A 27039-nucleotide genomic window follows, 5' to 3' on the forward strand; every position below is an offset into this window, starting at 1 on the left:
TCATTTTCTTGTCCTGAAGTAGTGCGCAGAAGTAGAAAAGCAGCGTGCGGAAATCATATTCCAATATTTTTTTTATTCCCGAAAGGTGAATTCTGAATTTGGTTTTGTTTTTAAAGGATTTGGGAGAAAGCTGATGGAGACTGGTGAAGATTCTTCAGTTCTAGTCTCAAAGGCAAGTCATTGTCCCTTCACTTTTGTTGGGTACTTTTCAAATTTTTACTTTATTTTGGAGGCTGAAGATTAATCAATTTTCTGTTTGTTTCTCAGGAAAATCATAGAAAATCCAGGAAGATGATCACAGTGATGGATTATGCAGATCCAGAGCCGAATGTGAACCCGAGAACAGGGTATATCTTTACCCCTCCCCCTCAGCCCAACTAAGATGATCAAACTTTTGTGGCAAGAAATATAAAGTCATGTTCTTTAGTTTTCACTTTTTACTTTTTTTTAGTTAAATTCATGGTGAAATGTGAATCGTTTCATTAGTTCAGGTTTTTTGTCCAACCAAGTGTGTCTTCTCTCTAAATTTTAGTTCTGAATGGTAATTTCCAATTACCATGTCCTTTTTTTCTTTGAGCATTTGTGCTATTTCTCTTTTTTTTTTTCCAGTATCGATTCAATTTCAGTCGTTCATATTCTGTAACGCTTCGTGCTTCCTACTATTGAAGAAAAATTGTTGAAACGGTTATAATTTGAATGTGTATGCTTTGCTTTTATTTTGTTGGTTAAAAATGTTATGAATGATAGAGTGAATACAATAATTTTACGTCCACACTCTAATGACGTAGTGATGAATATTGATGGATAAGTATAAAAGAAGTTCACCTTTTTGCTGAAAAGAGCAAATAACGAGGATATTTGACATTGACTGTGATGAAGAAATAAGCTAAAAGTGGGTAGTTAAGATAACGGGTATGACAATTTCTTACATGATTTGTTAACTTGACATGAAATTATATGAAAATAACATGTTTCAGATCAATTTGTTAACAATTGAGACATTATCGAGTCACTTGAAGAACATGTTAACGAATCAATGGGTCACCATATAAGATAACGGGTATCACTGGTAAATGACACGAACACGACCCGTTTGCAAAGTCTAGATTAAACATAACAATTTCTTATATGACCCATTAACTCGACATGAAACGACACTACATGTTAACGAGCCAGATCGTCATTAGGTCACCTGTTAAGAGCTCATTAAGATGATAAGTTTGACATGACGCGATCCTTTAAGATAACGGGTATGACACGCAAACAATATGAACACGACTAGTTTGCTAGATGTAATCTCAACATTAGACTTTTTATTGTTTGTTCAGAAAGAGAAATATTCCTCGACTTTCAAATTCGAATCTCCATTTCATATTTTAGATTATTAGAATATCACTCGAATAAAACTCATTGCGTCAATCCAACAAGTATGGGACTTTTAGTGGTAGACGTCTTATCATGTTTGGCGATATGGGTTTTGAGAAATTGGCAGTAGGGTCCTTGAACCAATAGCTACTGGGCCTATATATTGGGCCTCAGGCCCAAATGAAGAGGAGGCCTGAACCTGATTGAACGTAAAAACTACCGGATCCTTCTCGCACGTTAGAAAAGCCGACGTGTGCGGAATGTGCAACGACTAAATATCAACATGGAAAAATGCCTTCGAAACTTCAAAATTCCAAGGCCACACTCAAATTACAATTTCCACAACTTTAACAGTTTTACCAACAAATAAAGTAACTTAAAATTTCCTAAGGAGTCCATACTTGACTTTTCACATATATAACATTTGCTTTTTCAGCGTGCTGGGAATATGACTTGGTACACCAAATGTCATAACAACTGATTGCAATTTTTTTTTTTTTCAATTTTCTAACCAATTGATGGACCAAACAGTGCTTCTGGCACACTAAAAAATCTCTCATAAGATAAATGAAAAAAGTAAAACCACCATAAAATATTTGAAAAAGAGTCTCAATTGACTAAAATAAACACAGTGCGCAGATGGAGAAAAAAAGCGTGCAAATATCATTTCCTTTGCAAATTGCATAGAATAAAGAAAATAACACAAAAGAAAAATTTATCAACTGCAATTAGCTGGTAAGTATGCTCATTATATCAAATCACAAGTTGAAAAATATGCAAAAATAACTCATTTGTCAACACATTTTTATATCCCAATTAGCAGGAAAGTAGGAAGAGTTGTTTTCAAGGAAATGAGCAACTACTTTTCTTAAAAAAATCAGCGCACGGAAATTGAATGGCAAATAGTGTGAACCAACAGCCGCCCTAACCAAACCCTCATTTCCAAGAAACCCACTTCAGGAGATTTCTTTTCATTTTCTATTTCCTATTTGATTAACTAGTCAACCAGCCGTCTGATTCCCCAACACACAATCTCCACATACACCAAAAGGACAGAGACAAAAGAAATGCAGTCCAGCCGGACCCACCACATCTCTTTCCAATAAAAAACAAAGAAACTTCCTTACAACATACATTATACCAAATGGCTAATATCTAGGAAACTTTAACAAAAAGTTTCCGGTACTATTCATTTTAACGAAAAACCATATTTTTACATTAAAAAGTCAATTCTGGTACTATTCATTTTACTCTTTATTTTGTCCTCATAGTTAAAACTCAAAATTGTCAAGTCTTTTTTATTAGCTTTCTTAATTTCTAAGGTGATCATTTCTCCATCAACTTTCCACCATTTCTTCCCAAAGACCTGCATCAGCAACTCACAAGCAACTTCCTTGATATTGCGGGGCTTGACCACTTCGGATTTGATGGCTTCAAACACAAAGACTCAATCTTTGGTCCCTATAAAACACCTCCCCTCCTATCTTTCCCTCCACAAGTACGATCCTTAATGTAAATCAATACCCTAATCTTTTCTCCCTCTGTATTAGCTTTGTCAAACTTAGAGATCTCTAACTTGGTTTTCTAGTTTCTGCTGTTTATATCCAACATCCATGCTTTTCAGCCTATACTACTGTATTACAATGGAGAAGACATCGTCGTCGACTGATTCTAACTCTAACACATTACCCTTCTTCGTTTTGATCGATGCAATCTTGTTGCACGCGATTTCTAACTGCTTAAGTAGAGTTCAGAGTGTTTTTTCAAGGCTTCAGTCTATTCTCCTCCAATCCCAAGAGAGTTGTTGTAACTCGACAAAGGGTTTGGATCAGAAGAAGTTGGCTTCTGAGCCAAGGCGATCACAGATGACCTTTGAGAAGAGAGGTGATGATGGGAGTTTGAGAGGAGAAGATGTGCATATGGTGATGGGAGACTTGGGAATTTTTTGCAGTCCAGAAGGTGAGCAACTGCCGGAGACGTTTAGTTCCGATGAGCTTTCAGGGCTGTTTGATGAGAAGGAGCCGAGCTTGGGGGAAGTGAAAGAAGCTTTTGACGTGTTTGATGAGAACAAAGATGGGTTTATCGATGCAAGGGAGTTACAGAGAGTTCTCTGTATATTGGGGTTAAAGGAAGGATCAAAGCTAGAAGACTGCCAGAAAATGATCAGGACCTTTGACGAAAACGGAGATGGAAGGATAGGGTTCAATGAATTTGTAAAAGTTATGGAGGCCAGCTTTGGCTGAATCATTTTTTTCTTCTATATTAAGTTTATAAGATTTCATGCATCTGTATTCTGTACTTTAACGTCTTAGTATAGTTCTTTCTTACTAATGAAAACTTGAACAAAAAGAACCCTTATTTGACTTCTAACAGATACTATACAAGAAACTTTAATGCTGTTCTGATTGAATAGAATCTGCAACGGAAGCTGACAAATGATTAAAGGACTTGAAAACTTTGAGTTTTAACGATAAGGACAAAATAAAGGGTAAAGTGAATGGTATCATGATTGACTTTTTAGTGTAAAAATATGGTTTTTCGTTAAAGTGAACACCACCGAAAACTTTTTGTTAAAGTTCCCTTAAATAAAACAAAGTACCTGAGCTCCAATTCTGATAGATGATCGTCTGAGTGCAAAAAAGATTAGTTCCCAATTTATATGTGAAACCGATTTATTCACCTGAAAGGTAGACACTCAATCAAAATCTTTAACCATTGAAAAAAATTGAATAGGAGCGTGAATTTCATAATCTTTTTAATAAACTATTTACTACTTACATAGCATGGACCTCTGCAAAGAAAGCTCAGAATGCTTAGGTTGTCATGGAGTAATCTCTATGACACATAAGATGTTTCTTCTGTGGTAATCCACTCTGATTAAAGGTTTCACCGTTATCACCAGTAATCAGCACAAGAACATCTCCCATCCTGAAATTGGTGGAATCTATTGGCATCTCTAACAATTATCAACCTGTTTGTGACTTTTGAAATAAGTTTCACGGCAGCATGGCAATCATCGCATATCCTCAGGTTCTTAATAACACGAATGGGTGCATTTGTAGGCGTTTTCATGAGGCCATATGCTATAGCCAACTTCTCACTGTGATAACTAAGATAATCTTCCTTCTGCTCATCCTCCACATCATGTAGTACTGCAGCAATATCTGGTACATATCCCAATGGTTTAATCTTGGCCAACAATTCCCCGACCTTTTCATGTATCTGACTGGACTCTGGATGCATGTTATCATCCGAAACAAAGATATGGGTAGTATTTCTTATCTCCACCCAGCTCACCCCAGGTTCTTTCTTGATGTTTCTTTCCCTCATCAATTTCCGAATCTTCACAACTCCATCCCACCTCCTTGCCTTGGCATACATATTTGACAATAGCGTATATGTTCCCACATCATTGGGGTTCATTTGCACAACAACCTCTGCTACTTGCTTACCTAAAATGTAATTCCTATGTACATGACAAGCATTGAGCAAAGTTCGCCAGGCAACAATGTCCCACTTGACTGGCATAGTCCTCATATATTTCTCAGCTTGATCAAGTTGTCCAGACCTGCTGAGGAGCCCCACAATACAAGTATGGTGCTCTAGGCCAGGTTCAATGCCAATCTGTTTCATTAACTGGTTCAAATAGTAGAATCCTTCCTGCACCAAACCCAAACTCGCGCAAGCAGAGAGAACCCCTACAAAAGTAATATTGTTAGGACATTCTCCTGCTGCCAACATGTCTTGAAACACATTTAGCGCTTCCTTGCCAAGCCCGTGATGGGAGAATCCAGATATCATTGCATTCCAGGTAACAGAGTCTCGACATGTCATATCCAAGAAAACTTCATTTGCTGCTTGAATGTTGCCACACTTGGAATACATATTGATCAAAGCATTCCCAACAATGACATAGTCTTTGAAACCCGACTTCTCAACACAGGTGTGTAGTAGGTCTCCCTGTCTTAGCGCAGACAAACCTGCACTTGAGTTAAGCAAGACAGCAAAAGTATATTCATTTGGAAGAATGTCTTCATTTCCCATTTTCGACAATACACCTAATGCATCCTCAAAATACCCATTTTGGAAATAAGCAGCCATGATTGCCGTCCAAGAGACTATGTTCCGTTCTTGCAAGCGATCAAAAACTTTCACTGCGTTCAAAACCTTACCACATTTCCCGTACATGTCAATCATTGCACTGCTAAGAAAAACATCACACTTTATATCATTCTTCAACATTTGTCCGTGAACTTGCAAACCCAATCTTAAATCCTTAAGATGGGCGCAAAGGCCAAAAACAGTAATGTATGTAACACTATCCCAATCCATGCACTGGCTTGCCATCATGCCTAACATTTCCATTGCTTCTCTTACATGCCCATGTTCTAAAAGCCCATTTATAACTGAATTATACGAAAGGATATCACCACCTGGCACAGTGTTCAAAACCCTCATAGCCGATTCCACTTCCGAACAACTCGAATACATGTGAACAAGTGCATTCTTAACATACTCATAAGACAGCAACCCGGACTTCAACACATAGCCATGACACTGCTTCCCCTCTTCAACTCTCCCACTGCCAGAACAAGAGGAAAGAACAGTGGCAAAAATATATTCATTCGGGCACAACCCGTCCACCGAAACCATTGTCTTGAACAAGCCAAGAACTTCCAATGCCCTCCCATTGTGTAAATACCCCGCCATCAAGGCACTCCAAGAAACCACATTTCTCTTGGGCAAACAATCAAACAGGTGGCGCGCAATTGAAACTTGGTCACATTTTGCGTACAAGTTGACGAGAGAGTTTGCTTGAAATATATCAACGGATTTGGAAGGTTCACCGGAAACGATGAGATGGGCATGGATTGTTTTGCCTGTTCGTAAGTTCTTGGTATCGGCTGCTTTCTTCAAAAGCTTGACGGGGTCGTCAATGGAGGCAGGTACGAGCTTTGGTTTGAATACATATGGCAGGTGTGAGTTTCTTGAGAGTTTTAGATTGGGCATTGCTGCTATGACGCTCTGCATCCAAGTTTTGTCGCCGTTGGATTCAGTTTTATTGGATTCTGCTTTTGCTTCTTTTTGTTTTGCTAACATTGGGTTGGGCTCTGAATTTGTAACAGTATACCACCATTTTATGGGCTTAAGCCCACTTGCATCAATCCAGAAGACCAATTCATCTGTGCGCCACTTACAATCAAATAGACCTCATGTACTAAGGTTGATCAAATTGGACCCATGAAATATCCCAACACAAGGGGTCTCCTGTTTAATCCAATTCATTGATTTTGTTTGATTTATTAAATTCAATGGTTATAAATGAATAGTAGTGTATGAGAAACTAAAAAAAATGTGTGAAAACAACATTTTTTTTATTAATATTTCTCCCAACACATGTTACATGTAGCATTTATTCGAGAGATATCAATAAGGGAATATACCGCTAGTTGTACTTAAGAATACCCTTGAACTTGGAGAAATTTTTCAGTATGCCTAGACACGGGGTAGTACATCACATGTCATTATATAATTGAAGAAAAAATTTATTGTCTAGTTGTTGAATCCCACATCGTCCATACTTAAAGATAAGTAATGGTTAAATATCATAACTCCACTCTAACTAACACCGAGGCCTTTTGTGATAAAACTCCACACATGACGGATTGTGCAGGTGGTAATTACCAAGTTGGGGACAGTATCGGTGTTGTTGGAAGTGGGCCGTATGGCCCGTCTCTCTGATAATTCTACACTAGTATCCTCCACTTGTATAATGACTTTGGTGTACTACCCTGTATTCTGGACACACCGAAAATCCCTCCTACACTTGAGTCAAAGATCAAGCCCCAACCAACTAGTCTTTGAAAAAAATCAGTCCACTCTACTTAAAATAAGGGCCATTAGGTGTGTTGAATGGGAAAGTGTTAGATCAGCTGCGCATGCTCGTGTGAGTCGGCTTTGGACGTTGTTATTTTATGATTTTATAAGCATGGTCAGATCCGATCACAACGCACAGTTAATTCTAGCATTTCTGGGAGTTGCATGTTGCTGGCATTGATGATCAGTTGAACACTATCGGCTTTGTGATCTTGATGGCCATACATGTCATGCAACCAACCAGCCGGTGAGCTGGCTCACACAGTTTGATGAAACATTAGGTGTCCTTTTACTATCACGCACCATAAGTCCATAAGGACCTACAAACTAATCATCAATGCACTCCAAATTCGGATCAAGTTGTTGTCCCAAATCTAAGTCTAAAATCGCCACAGCTAATGCCGTGAGAAAATCTGCCGCGTAACCGGTTCTATCTCCCACAAGTCACGGGATAAGTGTTTTTCCTTGGACTTTATAAAATTGCAAGCACCAAAAATTCCAAAAGATTCGAGCTATATATATATGTCAAATGTGGTTGTCCTGACTTGAAAATTTGCATCGCAGTTTGGTATCTGCATTCTGCATACAGCTTGCCTAGATGTCAATGTGGTTGTGACTTTGATGTGATACAACTTACCAGTGCAATTACGAGAAAAATGAAGGTGTTCAGAGTAAAGCATAAAAACGTATATTTGGGAATCCTAGCATACAATCAAGGATGTATTGTTTAAAATTAACACTATACAATATATTTAAGACATCAGCATACAACCGATATATATTTTCCTCTCATGATGTAAACATCACGTGGTGATAAGTATAAGGAGATGACAGCCAAGAATTTCCCTTTTGTATTAGATCAGAAGTCCCATAGAGATTAATTGTAATCAGAAGTCCTCACTTTTACCTACCTTAGGACCAAACACAAAAATGTAATCAGAAGTCCCATAGAGATTAATTGCAGCAATTATTTGAAACCCTAACCCTATCCCAATCTCTTATTTGAGCACTGGCTCCATTAATGTGTTATAGTGTCGGTGTCTTTGCCTTCCATATCTGTTACACCAAAAACATTCCTCACTTTTACCTAACTGAGTTAAAATCTTCTATCCCATATAGCACTTTTCAACCACTCAATGAATGAATGGAGATTGGAGACACCATGTTCTATTCCATTCGTACTTTCTGTTGTTTTTGTTTTTAACAGTTGAGCGTTTGTCTTCACTCTGATAATTACAAGAGCAAACAGCTCCAAAATATTTCACTATCTGCACCAAAATGGATGATACATGACAAAATATACGTACTTTCTTTTGGGGTTTTCCTTCTTTTTTCGAGGCATAAGTTAAAGATTTTTCTTTCAGACAAAGTAGGCTCCATCTTTTACACTCAGTTATAATCTTGAATGTAATTGTAGATCTTGACTAGTTCAATTCGCGAGAACAGTGTCCATGCTCTTTTTACACTGTTCGAATTTCGTCCATATATTAGAGTAGTTTAGATTAATATCCGCGTCGAATGTAAATAAAAGGGGCACAATAGTCAGCCCAAGTTTATCACATTTGCTAATCTGGTAGTAATTCTTAAAAAAAACCCCCTCTTCTTTTTATTATTCATAACTTCATGAATTAACAGCGGGTGGTAAATTTCCACTACCAGACTGCCTTACATACAGATTCTCTCTCTAGCTAGATCTCTCTCTCACTCTCTCTCTCTCTCTCTCTCACTCTAGCAGATATGGCCATGAGGCTTCAGCATAATTCCAGCCATGACCTGCAAAAACTCACAAATCTATAATCTAATGAAAAAGGTCACTACTTTGAAGCAAACCCTTTCCATTTTTACCTTATAAGCAAACCTTTTTCATCTTTTACCCTTACATTTTTACCACATGTAGCTAAACAAACTGGAATAGTAAAACAAGCTTTTTTAACCACACAGAGAGATATATAATTAACTAATAGAGAAACTGTCTCCCAGTATATGTCTGACCAAATGACCAATTAGGAGGGGCAACATTGTAAGAAACCAGTCTGCGGCCATCACTGGTGGTCACAAGAAAGGAGAGGCTTTGTCCATTGAGGTAAGAATTGCTCTGCCAGTTTTGGCCCCAGTTTCTTGACATTGCTTGCCACCGAGTCCTCGAGCCCTTGATGGCCACAGATTGCACATCACCAGCACCACCAACGTTTGTCACAAGGACTAAGTTGAAGTAAGAGTGTCCATTGACTGTGAACCTTATGCCTCCTCTTCTCCTGCATCTAACCCTACAAAACACATCGGAAAAACAAGTCGGAAACTTGACAAAATAAAATATAGTAATAATAAGTGGTTCCACAACTAATAACACCTAGACATTTTGTGATAGAACCCTAAACTTTGCTGGATTATGCATGTGTAAGATTTAATTTACCTTCTGTAGGAAACTGGGACAACCCCGGCTTTGTATTGAGCAATGCGGAGGAAGACAGGCTGGGAGAGATCAAAGTGTTGCTGGGGAGGGTCGCACCAGCCACCTGGTGGGCAGAAGTTTGTGGCAGTGACTATGATGGAGCCAGGGAGGCACCACTGTGGATCATTCACACACCTGATCTGATAGCATGCTCCACAGGTCAAGCCATTGTTGAACAGTGCAGTGCTTAGAGCTGCTGTGTTAGTCCCATAACCCTGGCTGTATAGGTTCCCATATCCACAAGCCCCTCCTATAAAATTAATTGCTTGCCCAAATAAGTAGAGTAGAAATAGCAGAAAAGTATAAGTATTACTTTTACCATAAGTGATTAGACAGAGCTGCTGTTATTGGCACTCCAAAATAGTCATCATGTAGTTTTATCTAATGAAAATAAGTAACGAATGAAGGAGTACATTATGAATATTTTATAGTGCTAACAACCGTTCGGTTGATTAAATCAAAATCATAGAGCGAGGCATACCCATCGTGCCGGAAGCATCACCACCTCCATAAAAGGTTGCATGAGCATTGGACCAACCTCCATAGTAGCCATTAACAGAAGAGACAAGTGAGAGAAACCCAATTACAAGAATCCTCAAGGAAGCCATTCTCCTGAACAAAAAGGAGAGTACGAAGTTATGAACTCTTCTAGCATTAATGTTACTAATATTTATATAAGAAAACTAGCTAGTAGTAAATAGTACACTACTGTATTATTTATGAGAAAATGAAATTATGAGAGAAAGAGGAAAGAGAGAATTATTACAAAGAGGAAATTATGATATGATGAAGTTTGAAAGGATGAAGTAGTGAGGAAATGAAGAGGAAGGGAGTGGGGGTCTGATAGTTTTTGAAGAAGAATAAATAGAAGTCAGTCAACATCACAACTGAAATGACAATAGCTGACAATTTTAGAGCTGTTGGGACCATGCATGCTGCTAAGTGGTTTTGGGGACTCTCACGATATCTGTTGTTTGTAGAATCAATTAATGCAGTTTTTGGGGACTGAGAGAGTGGTTTTTAGGGTTCAAACCGCGTGGTTTTCAAGTTAATTTCCACCATTTGGCAATTGCCGTACTGAAACCAATGTGCGGCAGTGGCAGAGAGTAAATTTGGCTCAACCCTCCTAGTAACAAGATAGGAGAGAAATTTCGGTAGATCTACTTAATTTTAGGGCAATTCTCATAACGGCTTGGACTAGTGTGGAGTTCGATACAGAACTAAATGCATGGGGGTATGCTTTGTGAGAGATACCCTACAAGTACGTGGTTGGACACTCATTACCTGCTCAAAATTTTATCCTCCCATGGTAAAATAATCTGGTCCTGAAGACAAGGTACTGAAGATGGTAAATTTTTAGAAGCTACTCACATTTACACTTAATTTACCTGCCACGTGGAATTTCCTGTCCAAATTAACTCCAAATTTATTGATATCAGTTCATGTTTTCATTTGCAACAAAGTTCACCTTGCTGTAGTTTTTTTTTGCTGATAAATTCCGTTCATTCCAGACCAACCATTGATGGGTTAACAACAGCAAATGTATAAATTATATGTTTCATGTTTATTATCTTCTTTTTTTTAATTGGTTATATAGTTCATCGGATCTATTCCTCTCATCACATGAACCTGCCATCACATGAACAAGCCATGTAATAAGAGTTAAAAACAAGAAGATATACAACCCCATGGCTAAGAATCTCTCATGGTGTATGGGAAAGATACATACCATTTTATTACAAGCCAAACTATATATAGATATAGAGTGAGTGACTTTAAAGCTATGGGGGTAACCTTGTCCAATACATATGGTGGTGTGTAATAGAAACAACCATTTTGCAAATTAAGTGGTCATGCATGTGGGTTTTACCTTTATGTCCAGAAACTTTATTCTGCATCTGCACCTGGATTTGATGTCAAGTTCATAAAGAATAGAAACCTTGTCTAGTCGAGGTGAAAACAGAGGATCTTTGCAAGAAATTTTGTGGGCCTTAATGCTTTCAGTTTTCTCGTCTCAGTGATCGATCTACACCAACGACCTTATTATCATTAGATAATATATATCATAACGCTAATTGTTCCAAAACAAAGAATTAGGGTTTAATATGCATAGATCGAATTGGCAATGACTTATTATATGTAAGTCTGCAGTATATACACTAAACAAACAATAAATCGTATATAAATTTCAAGATTTAGTGCTCTTTTATCCTTTGTTTAGTGTACCTTCAGTCCTATTTGTGCTCATTCCCTAGTAAAAATCAACTGAAGCTATTCTTTTATTAGTGTAAACTGTGTGATTGGAAGTTGTTTAGATTGGTCTTCATGGTCAACAAGGCAGAGCCCAAGGCTTTCACCAATTGCACATGTCGGAAGACAGATGTTAGCGTATGTCTGCACCACTCATTCACTCACTCTGCATCACACACACACACACACACACAGATATATATATATATATATATATATATATATATATTATATGAGGAGCTTGCTTTTCTGGATATTTGGACACTTGCTTTCTGAGCCATGTTGTACAGTTTTGCAAATTAAGCTAAGCCTACCAGACAGTGGCCTAATCAATCACCCAACCCCAAGTGTTACTGTGTTAGTACGCATCATTTTCACCATAACTGAACTCACAAACCGCTGAAATCAATGGCCAATATTTGCGACTGATGATGATATGGACAATAAATTGTTGCTAGGGTTTGATGCATATGGTGCATGCTTCCGTTATCCGTGCATATATACTTCTCGATCACATGCATTTGCGTTTCAAACGCCATGTGATGGCAATTCTCCATCATTAATTTGACAAATACCTATTGAATGTGACGTAACGTGTAATACATATGCATGTGCAGCAACACGATCGAAACCCTACCATCAAGTGTTGTACATAAACGTCTATCTCTTCTCACATAACAGTTAATACATTAAACACATGATGTTGCACAAAGAGAAAGAGACAAACCCTAATTTGCATGTCACGATGTGTATATCTTTCACCTCACGTGACACATGAACAACAGAATTACAGATACTGATGTATATACATTTTCTGAATGGTAAGATTACACTTCTCCATTAATAGCACAAGTATGTGCATCAGACCCTAGATTACACTCCTAAATTAAGCCATTAAGTTAGATTATACATGCTAATTTAACGGTATGTATATCAACAAAAACAAAGAGTAGTATAATGTATAATCAAGTTCGACCAGAAACCGTTAGACTATATTAGACCATATCATAGTTAGATATTAACCTCCAAATCTCCAATGCACAGCTAAATATATCCAGAAAGTTCGTGGCTCCAGTTAATTAATATTGTGTATACCTCCGACCGGGCATATGAGATATGGATTGCCTAGGTGAAATCGAGTAATAAACGCAAAACATGTATGTTCTATCTCCTTCATTGTCCTTCATTTACATCACCAAAAAGGTAAATTACCACACTACTAATTTGGAGCTTCTTATTTATATGTTTTGTTAGTTCTAAGAATTGGATTTACAATGAGATAATTGACCTGATTCTCATTCTTTACTTCCCGTTATTACTAAGTTTTCAATTTCTTACTTCGTCGTTACTAATAAGTAAACACGTCATTAGTCAATTTCTTGATCATGCTCAAGTTTATTGTGACCATAACAAGGGTATGACTTTTAACCAACTATATATATAGTTCTCGGTCTACTTTCTCTTTCTAATGTTCAAAGCTTTCTAAGTTCGGTCTCCCCTCCCAATTGATTTTAAAAAAAAAAATTAAAAAAAAAAAAAAGAAGGTTTTTTTAGCCAAAATAGTCTCTGAGATTGTCATATCTCCTCACTTTGGTCCTTGATTGAAAATCGATAAAAATGGTACCTGAGATTGTACACCATCAATCATTTTGGTAATTCTATGAAAAACTCCGTCAAATTGATGGTATTCTTATCAAATCAGTCCCTCCAATTAAACTGGTGGTTTATTCAATTTAACGGAGATTTTTTATAGGACCAAAATGATTGACATTGGACAATCACATAAATCACTTCTATCAATTTTAAATCTCAGAAACTAAATTGAAGAATTATTACAATCCTAGAAACCATTTTGAATATTTAGTTAACTTTTGATAATAGATTTCTAGTGAACTTTTAACTTGGCATGTGGTACAACATCACCAACCCACATGGAGGAACCATATTTTTAGCCAATGCTGCATAGTAAATTAACATGACCAGAATGTCACATATGTATATATGTGAAAGAACTTTTCTTAATTATTTGAGTTGATTTTGGTAGACCTTGTATGAAATTGCAAGGACAAACCAACTAATTGACAGCATCTGGATGCTTAAGTGGTACGTACAATTTTAAAGATGTGGGTCTTTCCTTTGATGTATGACTTATTCTTAAAACTTTTCACTACTGATTAATTAAACATTTATAATACTATGGTAGCGATTTATGTGCTTCATTTTCACTTTCTACATCTTCATCTTCCGTTTCTAGCTAATGGATTAGATAATCGATGAGAATTAATGAACAAAATAAAAAGAAAGAGTGCAGAAGATAAAAATGGAATCGTAAAAATCACTCCCGTAATACTTAACCATCAATGGGGATTTACAATTTGCAATATACTAATTACTAGTAACTCTACAGAAGTATTAACTATTAAGTAAAGATTTGCCATGTTCCTGAGATGATAAACATCTACTGCCGACATAAACAAAGGCACATGTGTTCTCTTTTCCTACCTCTCCTTAAAAATGCAACGAAAGAAAATGACTTCCATGCATGAAGATCACAAACTTCGATTTTTGATTAATGGCAAGACTAACAAAAATTACAACCAACGAAAAAACAACGGTAAGATCGAAGCTAATCGTTTCGAAAATTTAGGCACAAAACGATATACAACCAGTTACAAGACAGATTCTTTGAATAACGTCATTATTGTATAGCAAGTGTACTCATGTGGTGATATACTTAACGCTAATATCTGCCTTTCTGATACATGTTTAACTAGGATGTTTTGCAGCATTAGAATTTGAGCAAAGAGTTCAATCTTGTTGACTTTTCAACTAGATTATATTGAGACAGGTTCACATTGGGATGTTTGAGATCCGACAGCTCTCGAGCTCTCCAGTCACCATCGAGGCAAAATCTTAGGCGCAATCAGTGTACGTTACTTTATGATCCTCGCTCGAAGAAAGATGGGCACAAGGAATAGACGCTCGGTTGTACTTAAAGTTTTTCTCCGCCATCCGGTTTGATCACGGAGTTTGATCAACTTTAGGTGCGGACCCACATGCCCCACTGGTACTGCGAGAAAGTTGTTCGTGTTGTGTTGAACCACAAGCCTGCACAACTCTCTTGTTTTAAATGAAGTAGGCCGACCCAGAAATTGACCTTACATTACAGGCTTTTGGAATTTACTTGGTTGGTTGAATTCTCCATAGGCTTCGTGGAAATCGTGAAAGTCGTATGCTACCTGCCCACAGCAGCAGTGGCTGTCAGCGTTGCGGTCCAAACAAATCGTGCACCATCATGCTGAAGATTAAACACACGACAATGCATGATTCACCAAGAAAACCGTCGCAGCAGAATCCCAAGAATAAGTTAACGGGTCATCGAATTTTTGTTAAGCATATTGAAACCGTTCTCAGGTTACCGGGACTTCAAATTGAAGGTGTGGATACACACAAAAATGTAATACAGAAACAACATAATATATATGGGCTATTCAAACTAAAACCACAAGAACAGGTTCCAATCAAAGCAGGGCAGTGCTGAGTTTCACACTGCAAATCGAATTTGGCGTTGGAGACATTCCCAACGATAAAAAAAGCACAAAAGATGAGCCTGGTAATACCCAGCATTCGTTTATAGAAAACAAAACACTACATCCTATTGGCCGTAGTACGATGGTGAGGCACCAGGAGGCCGAACCCCTGGAGATGAAGCACCACCACCGGGTCGCACATTGGGTGGAATCCCTGGTTGAGACATTCCCCTAGAAACGATACCTGAAACAGTTGGACCTGATTGGAGAGGCGAAGAACCCGCTGGCATTGCTGCAGAGTAATATACAGGACCAGATGATGCCTGGTATGTTTGACCGGGAAAGGTGCTAGGAGCTGAAACAAACGTTGATCTGCCTGCCTGCATGGCTGGATCCCATGATGAGGGTTGTCCTGGAGGACCTGGAGGAGCTTGGGCCTGCACAGAAGCTGCACCACTGTACTCATTGCCATGGTAAATTGGAGCAGCTTGAGGATTCTGCCAAGCACCAGGAGGAGGACGAGGGTAACCAGAAACTTGTTGCGCCGCAAGTAAACTAGCATCTGGGATCGTATAGTCTCTACTTTTGTCGCTATACGCCTGCAAGTAAGAATAAATACAAGCAATCAAAATCTCAGGAAAGATATTTTGGGAATGCATTGAGATAATCAGATGGAAAAGTAAGTGTCAAGAAGCATACATTTAAGGACCAAATCGTTTTTCGACCAAGAACAAATCCGCTTTTTCTTCTAAGGATGTCTTTACAATTTCCTTATTTTTATTCTCATGAACAGTTTAACTCAAAAACTCACATTTATACCTTTACATTGAGATCAGTATGACGAGAGTATGATAGATGAAGCTTACAATAGCCACCATCATATATGCAATGTCCCTCTAGAGCTTCTCTGGCAACTGCTGCTGTATTGAGATCTGAAAATAACAACTCAAAAGTTAGCCACAGCCGAATTCTCAAAGATCAGTGACAAATCAAAGAGTCGTATTGAAAGAGGACATACCAGGGTATTGAACTAATGCTTGTGTCTGACCATTCTTCTCAAATATAGCAATTTTTTGGACAGTGCCAAACGCAGAGAACACCTGTAGCATACAAGAAAGGATCATGATATCTACAACTCCTCTTAGTAAATTGAGCACTTAAAAATACATGAAAGGTGAAAACCCTAACCGTGTGAATAACATCCACTGTGACAGCATACTGCATATTTTCAATTGAAGCGAGAAGCACGTTACTCTCCAGCTCTTTCTTCTTTCCATCAGGGCCTACAGTAGGCTGGAGACAGCAGCAAATTAGAGCAATGTTGGGCTTCGGTGGTAATATCCAATACTACATAATATGTGTTCAAGTAAATATTCTAAAAGCAAGAAGATACCTGCATAATTCCCTCTATTGCAGTAGGATTTACAGGAAGGAGCGGATTTGTATAGTCCCTACAGGATCAATGCAACAAAAATCATACAAATTAAGCCAAAACTACATGCGTGAACTGATGTGAGAGTGTAAAAAACTGCCTCAGAGTAGAAACAAGTCCGTAAAGCCAATTTGAAGCCCAAACAAAAAGGTAGATATCGTTTTACAAAAAAATAAAAAAAGATAGATATCGAATTGAAGAATGCTTATTAAGAATGGCCATGATTAAATGATAAAGGCAAGGCATTAACACCATAATAAGACAGCCAAAAAAGCTAGAAAGATGATGTTCAGTGAAGTTTGATGATCAGTGGCAGTGTTGTTAATCACCTTGTTGTCCTCAACTTTTAGATATACTATTAAATTCATTAAATACTGGAACGATTAAGTCAGTATTTAATTCTCATTAGTAGACAATTTGGGTTCTCTAAAATACATTACAGATACTTTCTAATTGTAGAATGCGAAGCAATCATTTAGTATAAAGAGGAGTATGTTGCAAATACAAGACACTGACAAGAAGCCATCCCAACAAGAAAAATGTGTTGGCAAAGAAAACAGAAAAATGTAGAGTGTGACAGTGTAAGATCAAGGCAGACGAGAACATTTCCGACAATATTAAATGAGCAACACTAACTACAATGAAATTAACAAATACATAAAGGCCAATATGTAAGATCAAGGAATTACTAAATGGACATGACAACATATCTGTGTTCTGGCTACCAGGCTTCACTAATCCCTAGATGACAAAAGGCACACACACCAATTAGCATTTGATTTAACACGCAATAAAATCAACTAAAGAGTGTAGAAATAGACACAATCGGAGACAGAAAAATGAAACCAGCAAGAAAAAAAGAAAGATTATTGGCCTGTTGGTTCTGTTTCTTACCTGCTTCGGTGAGACTGGAACTTGATGTTCAGATCAGTGTGTGCCGAATAAGAAATACGTAAGTGGCAGGAACCGACATGCTCTGGAAGCAAGTACCTGAATGCAAAGCATTACATGCCAAAATTAGCAACAATACACACTATTCCAGATGTACTGATCTCTATGAGAAAAATGATGGTGGGAGGAGGGAGCATATGGAGATTGCTTGCCTGGGTATGCTTCTTCCATCCAACGCATTCCTTGCCATAGATGCAGTGCCAGCGTCACTGAACTGAATCAATGCCTGCAAAATTAAAATGAGAGAGTAAGAATGAAGCACGAAGCATCTCGATTACAAGTCATATGCAATACTAAGAAAGATCATCCAATACAAACCTGGAAGCCCGCTGCTTTTTCAAAAGTAGCAATCTTGTGAACAAAGCCAAAAGCAGAGAACACCTGAAAATTGGTTCAGCTCATCATACACGTATTACATTGATACTAACCGGAAACAAGACAACAGCAGAAACCCTCCATGATGAAAATACTATGGGCAGCAAAAAAATTCCAAACAGATGAGTTATAAGTGCAGAATGACACCTGTGCATATATGCGTGACCTTAGAAAGGAGTATGACGTACATGATAATAATTCCAAACTGCTTCCAACAAAAGAATTTAAATAAGAGGCATAACCATCTGTGATTCAACTGATTTCAATAAAAGGGGCAAAAGTAAAATCTGCTTTACGTAAATTAAATGTAAATGTTTATCCAGAAACCCGTGACTTAGAAAACAACTCAGCATTTCATGATCTCTAGACATGTAACAGGCAGGTTGAAACAAGGTTTTGCAATATATTATAAGATATGCCCAAATGTTGGCCAAAATACACTTACCAAGTGAATAACATCAATGCTCACATCGCCGGCTTCAACACCCTCAATGGTTACCAACAAGACATTTCCGGGTACGTCTCCCGGACTTTTGTTGTTGACAATTTCATGTCTATTTGAATACTGAATGTAAACGGTTTTACCACGGACCTGCGCAGGCTCCGAGGATGAAGCATAATACGAAACCATATTTATGGCCTGGTTTAGGTCTGCCTGCAAAATTGATAATCACATTCATCACCATATAAACATTGAGCGATGCGAAAGATATACCATAAAATCCTTGCAAGAAATAAGAATATTCATACATATTAAGCAGCTAACTGGATAACCCTGAAGCCATATATCATAAATTTTGGAAATTTTTAGTGAATTTATAACAAATTTAATGGCTTGTATTAAATCTTTACAAGAAATAAGTATACTCACACAAATTACGCAGCTAACTGAAAATTCCAAAGCTAAATATCATAAAATCTGGAAAATTTAATGAATTTATTAATAAAGAAAATACAATACTGAAATCAGAACGGAGAATGGTGAGAAGGAGCATACGAATTCGACGAAGGCCTGATTGCGATTGGCGCCGACATTACACTTGGTGTTGACGATCTTGCCGAAAGGTTTGCAGAGCTCGATGAGCTCCTCCTCGGCGCACTCCCACGGTAGGTTGCGGAGGTGGAGCACCTTCGACGGCGTCTGCGTGTACCGGAACTGCGGCGTACCCGATGTCGACATAGGGCATAGAACGGGTGGGCCAAGTTGGATTGGGGGTTAGGGTTTGGAGAGAGATAGAGAGCGATTGGGGTGATTGGGCGTCGAGAAAGTGTGGGAGATTTGACCGTGAAAATTGTGGGTTTGGGTCGGATTGGGTGGGAACTCGGGTCGTCAGGTGGGAGGATTTTTATCGATAACAGACGGGGGTAAATCTGTCTGCGACGCGCGTCATGTCCTCGTGAACGCCGTTTTTGTTTGGTGGAGGGGGTTTTTTTGTTAGGTAACGCCACGTTACTATTTATTTAAATTATATTTTATGAATTATATGGTATGATTGTTAATTATTAAATTATCAAGTGTTTTTTTTTTTTAAATTAAAATAACTGGTAGCAAGATACTTTCTCTTTCTTAGAAAGTAAATGTTTAGATTTTGTGAGAGAAAAGTAAATGTTTATATGGTTTGGGAGATAATTATTGTTATTTATCCTTTAATTCTCATCTTGAATTAATTTTTTTATTACATAATTTAAAGAATATAAATTGATAATGATACTTGAGAACTAAAAAGAGGGGCTCCTAGGTCTTGTTTGGCATACCGTATAGTACTATCAGATAGTATTAATAATACGAAATGTGTGTTTGGTGAGCTTCGTATGAAATAAGCATCGGATTATTTAATCCGTGCCCACTTATTTTATACCCCTCACACCCTATTATTTATCTCGTAGAAAACCTCTGTATTATTAGTCTGGTTGATCATCTCGCTCACTCTACCCCTCACTAGTAGTGCTCTCATTCCACTCTCACATCTTTTGCTCGCTCTCAATTAAGAGAGATAAAGAGAGAGACACTGAGAGAGAGAGAAACAAAGTTACAGGAAGATGGTCGATGACATGGAGGTTGGTGGTGGGAGGAGTTTCATCAACCATCGGAGCAAAGTTGCCGGCGAGGCAGTGGTGAAGCTGAATACAGTCGTACATCCACTTCACAATTGGCTTCTCAATCAAGTCCACGACTTTTGCCCTTGTTGGGTTTTGGATTAGGGATCACTATGTCACTGCCCTTGAGCTGATGCTTCTCCTCGCTAACTTCAACATCTGTTATTGCTGTCTGGTTTCTAATCCCTCGTATGGGTTCGTCTCCATCATCTTCTTCTTTTTCTCTCTTTGTTCCTCCCTTCTCCTTTACACACACACCCCTCCCACCTCCTACGTTCGCCTTCAATCTCTAACAAGAACAATTTTAATCGTATTTGCCATGGGTTGAAAGAGGAAGACAATGATTCAAATTCTTCCGATCTGGGCTCCGACGAGGAGAAGGTTAGCAATTTGCATATGGGCTTTGCCGGCAAGGACAAAGCCGAGGAAGGGAGTTTGACTTTCCCCGATTATGGTTGATTTTTGGGCTTTGACGAGAAGGACGAAGACGAGAAAGACGATCTGGGCTCCAACCATTAAAAATATTTATTTTTGGGATTTTTGTTTTTGATTGATCTGTGTGTGAATTTTACAAGGATTCTAAAGTTGGATTTTTCCATAACTTTTTGTAATTTTTTTGGAATTCTGCTTAAATTCATATGTATATTGCTGAAACTGTATTTAAGAAATGTTGTATACCAAACACTGTATAAATAATGTGGTCTTAGTCCGATATTGCACCAAACGTCCGATTAATTAGTCAGTACTATCCGATGACTATTTATCCTATACGATTGAAATAGTCAGTGCAATTCGAGCTACCAAATGCCCTATGTTGTTGAGTGTTACACCAACTCAATAGTTAGTTGAGCTGAGATATCTTTTATTTTGGTCGAAGGAGAAATAAGCAAACGTCTAGCATTTTCACCGTGTCGAAACAATAAGCGGAATTGAATCACTAACTACTCATAAATATGTGCGTAGGTTGTTTATATCGAGTGGATATTAATTTCCTAGGAAACTAAAACAAAATGATTTTTTTTTTTTTTTTTAAACAAACGATATTATCTACATTAAAAAAATGAGTATTAAATTACATACATATTTAAAAGGTACACAATCACATAAAATGTGGTAGCATGTGATCATGTGATAACATTCTTTACAAACTATGCTTTAATTTGATATGCAAGCTTAGTTTTGTACTTTATATTCGCTAATTATTGGTCTAGCAATATATTTCGTTATATGCAAATGATAATTAGTATTGAAGTCACACCCGTATTAAAAAGAAATTTCTTCAATAATACATATAATCAAATGATGCGAGAATGCATTACAAATAGGGTAAAAGACTGTTTACTACCCTCATGTTTTGTGATTTTCAACATTTAGTACATCAAAATTTTTTCATCCTAGAGTCATACCTAAAGTGTAAATTTTGGAACAGTCTCATACATCCGTTAGTCAAACTGTTAAGTTTTCCGTTAACTAATGACATGACGCCCACGTGAACAATGACTAAGCGCCATATGTCAATAAGGTCCCACGTGGATATTAAAAATTAAAAATTAAGCATTAAAAAAAAAAAAAAAGTTGTCTTCTTCCTCAACCCTCCCTTCATTCTCCTTCACTTCTCCCCGAGAGCACCACCCAACCTCTACACCTTTCACAACTCTCCTTCATCCCTTCTTCCTCTCCTTTTGACTCGGTCATCGATTCCCTCAACTCGCCTGAGTTCCCCTTCTTCGACTCCATACCCCGCGCTTCTTTCGCCACTGAATCGGAACTTCCGTTACACGAATCCTTCATCACCAGATTACTTGACTGCTCGCCTGACATGATCTCCCCACCGGCTAGTTCAACTGGTTTATTCGGCTCCAAACCATTACCTGTACCCACATATCTGGTTCCAGGTTCCTCAGGTTTCCGATTTGTCGTGTTCGACTCATTAAACGACTGTCGTCGTGCACCAAGAAATTGGAGAGAAGGGAGGGTGCTCTCAGATTTTTCTACAGAGGGGAATGGGTGGGTGTGCATTCACCCACAACCACCTCTTCTTCTAGATCAGAGCTGTCAGCGCCATCTCTGTCGAACGTCGTCACTCGCCGTTGCTCGCACGCCATATCTCTGTTGAATCAAATTCGGAAGTTTTGGATTTTGATTTAGGGTTTTGGTTTTCAAAAAGGGCGAGAGACAGAGGAAAAGAAGGGAGATAAAAGAAGGGAGGATAGGTGCAGGAGGGGTGAGGTCGCCCAAATTTAATTTAATTTATTATTATTATTTTTTTAAGTTTTAAAGTTTTTAATTTTTTAATTTTTTTTAATATTTACGTGGCCCCATATTGACACGTGGCACCCATTAATTATTTAACGGCTAATTTAACAGCCAGACTAATAAGACTGTTCCAAAATTAACGCTTTAGATATGACTCTGAGACGAAAAAAACTTCATGTATCAAATGTTAAAAATCACGAAACTGTAAACTAATATTTACCCTAACAAATATCATTAAAGGAAAACTAATGAAAATATCTTGAAAACTTTGAGTTTTAACTATAATGACAAAATAAAAGATAAAGTAAATAGTATCATAATTAACTTTTTAATGTAAAAATATGATTTTTGATTAAAATAAACAATAACATAAACTTTTCTTTAAAACTCTCTGTCATTAAATGATACGTAACATTTAATCGGGGAAGTATCTTAGTTTTATAATTTTATTCTCCTCACAAGCTTTAGGGTCTTAAAAAAGAAGAGCAGGGCGGTCAAAACCCTAGAAATCTGAATCTAAGATTTCAAAACGCAGAGGCAGCAGAATCTGGTAGTTCGATCGGCATCTCTCTCCGTTCTAAAGGTACTCGATTTTCTTCTCCAATTTAGGGTTGCTGTGTACCAATTTTGGTTGTAAATTATATTTTAAACGGATTTCGCACTGATTTTGTTTCAATCGAATGATTGGGAAACAGATAGCGATGGCAGGTCAGAGGAGTAGTTACGGAAAACGTTCGCATTCGCAGTCGGAGTACGCCGACGGCGGCGGAGGAGGAAACAAAAGGAGAAATTCCGGCGAAGAAAGAGAGCAATTCATCATCGATGCGGAGGACACCGTTTACCGTTACTTGTGCCCGGTGAAGAAGATTGGGAGCATAATTGGGAGAGGAGGAGAGATTGTGAAGCAGCTGAGGGTGGACACAAAGTCCAAGATTCGAATCGGCGAGACGGTGCCGGGCAGCGAAGAGCGAGTGGTTACTATTTACAGTGCGAGCGATGAGACGAATGGGTTCGAAGATGGTGGAACGTATGTGGCTCCGGCTCAGGACGCTCTGTTCAAGGTCCATGATAGGGTGATTGCTGAGGACACGCATAATAATAATGACGAGGAAGTGGACGGTAGTGGCGGCGGGGGGCACCATGTGACTGCGCGGCTTCTTGTGCCGTCTGATCAGATTGGTTGCATTATCGGGAAAGGAGGGCAGATTGTTCAGAACATTCGAAGTGAAACCGGTGCGCAGATTCGGATTCTCAAGGAAGACCATTTGCCTTCTTGTGCTTTGAACTCTGATGAGCTTGTGCAGGTAGATTGAATGAAATTTTGAACTTTTAAATGAATTTTTGAGCTTTGCCATTTTCTTGCGTATGGATATGTCTTAAATTTGTGATTTGATCTGTAATGGGTAAATTTCTTGGTAGCATTTTGACATCTTTTAGCTGAAGAGAGTAGTGCTTTGCATGTTCTTATCTGTTTAGAGATTTCGATGGAACATACTATATTAGATTGTGAGACGTGCAGTTGTTGGGAATTTTTCTTTGGAGTCACTTTGTGCAAGTTATTTGTTTTGTGGGGACTTGGATATTGCTTATTAAGTTCTTGATCATGGATTCAGATATCTGGGGAAGCTCCCCTTGTTAAGAAGGCTCTTTTTCAAATTGCATCTCGCCTACATGATAACCCATCACGATCTCAGCATTTGCTTACTTCTTCGGTGCCTATGTATTCTGGTGGTTCACTCATGGGTCCATCTGGTGGCCCCCCACTGATGGGAATTGCTCCAATGATGGGTCCTTATGGAGGGGGTTACAAAAGTGATGTTGGAGACTGGTCACGCTCCTTGTACTCGGCTCCAAGAGATGAAGCATCCTCAAAAGAATTTTCTCTTCGCTTGGTTTGTCCAACTGCAAATATTGGAGGTGTGATTGGAAAGGGTGGTACCATAATTAACCAAATTAGACAGGATTCTGGGGCTGTCATTAAAGTTGATAGTTCAGCTACTGAAGGAGATGATTGCCTAATTACTGTATCAGCAAAAGAGGTGAATTACTACTCCATTTGTTTTTTGCATGCAGATGTATCGTTGAAGGATATTACATCATTGTTTTTTTTTAACATGTACCATTTCAGTTCTTTGAAGACACATTCTCAGGAACTATAGAAGCAGCAGTGCGTTTGCAACCCAGATGCAGTGAAAAGGTAGAAAGAGATTCAGGAATTGTCTCATTCACAACCCGCCTACTTGTTCCAACCTCACGAATTGGCTGCCTAATTGGGAAAGGTGGAGCTATTGTAACTGAGATGAGGAGACTTACCAAAGCTAATATTCGCATACTTTCCAAGGAAAATCTTCCCAAAATTGCATCTGAAGATGATGAAATGGTGCAGGTAAAGTCTTTCTCCCGGTCCTGTGCCAGACTATTGTATTTTCTTGTGTCATCTTGAATTTTTTTTCTTTTTGATAATGCATTTAGAGATTTTCTAGATTAAGCTAGTATGAATATTGACAATTTTGGGTTTCATTTTACAGATTTCTGGAGACCTTGATATTGCTAAGGATGCTCTTATACAAGTAGTTACCAGATTAAGGGCAAACCTTTTCGACCGGGAAGGTGGAATGTCAGGATTCCTGCCAGTTCTGCCTTATCTTCCTGTGTCAGCTGATGGTCCAGATGGTCCAAATTATGATAGTAGGGATGGTAGAAGACATGGCCGCGGGCATTCATTTTCTGCTGGCTATGGTGGCTCAAGTGATTTTGCAGCTAATGACAGTTACGGAAGTTATGGTGGTTCACAGGTATCTTTTTATAGTTTTTGACTTTTCTTCTAAGAGTTAAGGTGACTTGTTATCACTTTACGAAGGTTTGCTTCTTTACTTAGTGCCATCTTTCATAGATTCTTTATTTAGTGCAGTTGATTTTGTTATTTACCCTTTTTGTGCAACCTCCAATATCTTCATTTGTTCCTTCACACTTTTTCTTCGTATCATATGTAGATTGGTGGTAGCGGCAGCGCTTACGGAGCCTATGGAAGTTATTCTTCTGGGCGGAGTGGTAGTTCTGGGTAAAACTTTTCTTTCATCGTCCTTTCTTAGTTGGATTGCCTCTTCTTAATTTCAGCTCCCCGCCTCCCTTTTATTTTGTGTTCTTTTGCTCTTTCCTGCGAGTGTTTATCAAGTAGCTAGATTTATCCCTAATGTTAGGTGACAACTTCACCATCAGTAGAACACCTCTAGTTGGATATCCATAAAATATGAATTCTGGAACTTCGTAGTAGCACCTAACGAATTTTAGACAGTATATCTCTGAATGGAGTCATCCGGCTTTTGTTCATGAGTGCAGTAGGCTTCTAATGTTGGGTTTATTAAATAAGTAACCTGTTTCTTTTTCCCACGAATACCAGTCTCGAAACGCATTAATCCTGATTTGAAGCTTATGATATCAGGTTATCTAGCCAGAACCCTGTTTCTCGGAGGAGAAACTATGTTTAATGATGGTACCATCAGGTAGACTATGATTGTCTTTGGAGATTTTCATGTCTGTTATTATAACTGGCATTACCCTTTTGGCCAGTTTTTTGATAATCGTAACCTCTCCAATCTCCCTGTATATAAAATTCTGATGCTCTTGTTTTCCCTCTTTTGCCTTTCCCATCCCATCGAAACAGCTGAGTTCTATGAAGCCTGAAGCCAGCCTACTGTCTGCCTAAACCAGAAGACGAACCAGCATATGACATAGTCATGGCCCACCTTGACGAATCTACTTAAAAAGTCCAAGAAACCAAAATTACCAAGCTTCCCTAGAACCCATATACCAGCTTGCCTGCCCATGTTGCTGTTTTTCCTGTTACACTTTGACATTATGAAGCCATGTTACTTCAATGTTGCCTCTGTATTTGTGTTTTCTCAGCTGTGTAGTTTGATTACTTTGTTGTTTGAATTTATATGTTGTGGATCATGAAAACTTAACCAGTTACTTTGTGATGTAGCATATTGTTGTATCATCTGACTGCACGCATTTATGATTTCACTTCTCCATCATTTCATATTACATTTTTGGTTTACGATATCTGTTGTGAAATCCATCTACACAACTGTTTTTGAGGTCTACTAGTTCTGCTTTAAAAGTGAGGAGGATGTGTAATTGAAGCTCAATGTCAACATGACTTGGGTAGTGGAATTGGAGTAGACTCGAGGGATCTGTTTCTAGAGTAGCTACTATTTCTTAAGCTGTGTGCTTGGTGGTGTTCGCGTTTGTGTTTGAGCTTTAATTACACCTGCCTGCATTTTTATAAATTGAATGCCATGCAACGAAAAACTTGCCGTCCTGGGAAATTTTTGGTTGAACACAAAATTTAAGTGCAAGGTTCCTATCAAGTTCTGCTGCTGGCAGTTTTGTTCATGTTCATGTTCAGGTAAGTTTGGAGTTTCTTTCAATTGTATGTTACATCCCAACTT

The 27039-nt window shown here is 38.2% G+C and overlaps 5 protein-coding genes across 8 annotated transcripts; 2 read left to right on the plus strand and 3 right to left on the minus strand.

Annotated features, from left to right (window-relative positions):
* Nucleotides 1-2841: 2841 nt before the first annotated feature.
* LOC137740270 (probable calcium-binding protein CML46) lies at nt 2842-3762 on the plus strand. The gene has a single exon (XM_068480120.1). It carries the CDS (start codon nt 2979-2981, stop codon nt 3606-3608), a length of 630 nt encoding a protein of 209 aa, XP_068336221.1. The 5' UTR covers nt 2842-2978; the 3' UTR covers nt 3609-3762.
* Nucleotides 3763-3910: 148 nt separating this feature from the next.
* Nucleotides 3911-6375, minus strand: LOC137740269 (pentatricopeptide repeat-containing protein At5g39680). The gene has a single exon (XM_068480119.1). It carries the CDS (start codon nt 6373-6375, stop codon nt 4261-4263), a length of 2115 nt encoding a protein of 704 aa, XP_068336220.1. The 3' UTR covers nt 3911-4260.
* A 2452-nt stretch (nt 6376-8827) lies between these two features.
* Nucleotides 8828-10639, minus strand: LOC137740828 (expansin-A10-like). The gene is made up of 4 exons (XM_068480636.1): nt 10461-10639; nt 10176-10306; nt 9656-9944; nt 8828-9509 (listed from the first exon to the last, which is right to left on the minus strand). The coding sequence occupies exons 1-4, from the start codon at nt 10622-10624 to the stop codon at nt 9200-9202; spliced, it is 894 nt and encodes a 297-aa protein (XP_068336737.1). The 5' UTR covers nt 10625-10639; the 3' UTR covers nt 8828-9199.
* Nucleotides 10640-15402: 4763 nt separating this feature from the next.
* On the minus strand, nt 15403-19597 carry LOC137740284 (polypyrimidine tract-binding protein homolog 1-like). Of its 4 annotated transcripts, none has more exons than XM_068480139.1 (10): nt 19230-19594; nt 18678-18887; nt 18176-18238; nt 18010-18083; nt 17801-17896; nt 16868-16925; nt 16663-16767; nt 16493-16574; nt 16294-16406; nt 15403-16073 (listed from the first exon to the last, which is right to left on the minus strand). In XM_068480139.1, exons 1-10 carry the CDS (start codon nt 19410-19412, stop codon nt 15600-15602), a joined length of 1458 nt encoding a protein of 485 aa, XP_068336240.1. In that variant the 5' UTR covers nt 19413-19594; the 3' UTR covers nt 15403-15599. The 4 variants fall into 4 exon arrangements, 3 of the variants coding, with proteins under 3 accessions (XP_068336240.1, XP_068336241.1, XP_068336242.1); XM_068480140.1 differs by lacking the exon at nt 19230-19594 and adding an exon at nt 18380-18437 and having other exon boundaries at nt 18678-18830; XM_068480141.1 differs by having other exon boundaries at nt 15933-16073; nt 16341-16406; nt 19230-19597.
* A 3417-nt stretch (nt 19598-23014) lies between these two features.
* Nucleotides 23015-26585, plus strand: LOC137740283 (RNA-binding KH domain-containing protein RCF3-like). Its single transcript, XM_068480138.1, has 8 exons — nt 23015-23168; nt 23281-23889; nt 24199-24624; nt 24714-24971; nt 25114-25380; nt 25579-25646; nt 26028-26088; nt 26250-26585. Exons 2-7 carry the CDS (start codon nt 23287-23289, stop codon nt 26071-26073), a joined length of 1668 nt encoding a protein of 555 aa, XP_068336239.1. The 5' UTR covers nt 23015-23168; nt 23281-23286; the 3' UTR covers nt 26074-26088; nt 26250-26585.
* The last annotated feature ends 454 nt before the right edge of the window (nt 26586-27039 follow it).

Source organism: Pyrus communis, chromosome 7, assembly GCF_963583255.1.
Source record: "Pyrus communis chromosome 7, drPyrComm1.1, whole genome shotgun sequence".
NCBI classification, from domain to species: domain Eukaryota; kingdom Viridiplantae; phylum Streptophyta; class Magnoliopsida; order Rosales; family Rosaceae; genus Pyrus; species Pyrus communis.

Excerpts from the sequence above, each read along its gene's own strand:
- LOC137740283 (XM_068480138.1), top strand. The coding sequence starts at position 23,287 with ATGGCAGGTCAGAGGAGTAGTTACGGAAAACGTTCGCATTCGCAGTCG. Across the intron at positions 23,890-24,198 it reads ACTCTGATGAGCTTGTGCAG|ATATCTGGGGAAGCTCCCCT; the intron begins GTAGATTGAATG and ends TCATGGATTCAG. Across the intron at positions 25,647-26,027 it reads GGGCGGAGTGGTAGTTCTGG|GTTATCTAGCCAGAACCCTG; the intron begins GTAAAACTTTTC and ends TTATGATATCAG.
- LOC137740270 (XM_068480120.1), top strand. The coding sequence starts at position 2,979 with ATGCTTTTCAGCCTATACTACTGTATTACAATGGAGAAGACATCGTCG.
- LOC137740284 (XM_068480139.1), bottom strand. The coding sequence starts at position 19,412 with ATGTCGACATCGGGTACGCCGCAGTTCCGGTACACGCAGACGCCGTCG. Across the intron at positions 18,239-18,677 it reads GCATTGATGTTATTCACTTG|GTGTTCTCTGCTTTTGGCTT; the intron begins GTAAGTGTATTT and ends ACCAATTTTCAG. Across the intron at positions 16,768-16,867 it reads CAATAGAGGGAATTATGCAG|CCTACTGTAGGCCCTGATGG; the intron begins GTATCTTCTTGC and ends TGCTGTCTCCAG.
- LOC137740269 (XM_068480119.1), bottom strand. The coding sequence starts at position 6,375 with ATGCCCAATCTAAAACTCTCAAGAAACTCACACCTGCCATATGTATTC.
- LOC137740828 (XM_068480636.1), bottom strand. The coding sequence starts at position 10,624 with ATGGTCCCAACAGCTCTAAAATTGTCAGCTATTGTCATTTCAGTTGTG. Across the intron at positions 10,307-10,460 it reads CATATCATAATTTCCTCTTT|GAGAATGGCTTCCTTGAGGA; the intron begins GTAATAATTCTC and ends CTTTTTGTTCAG. Across the intron at positions 9,945-10,175 it reads TGATGCTTCCGGCACGATGG|GAGGGGCTTGTGGATATGGG; the intron begins GTATGCCTCGCT and ends TTAATTTTATAG.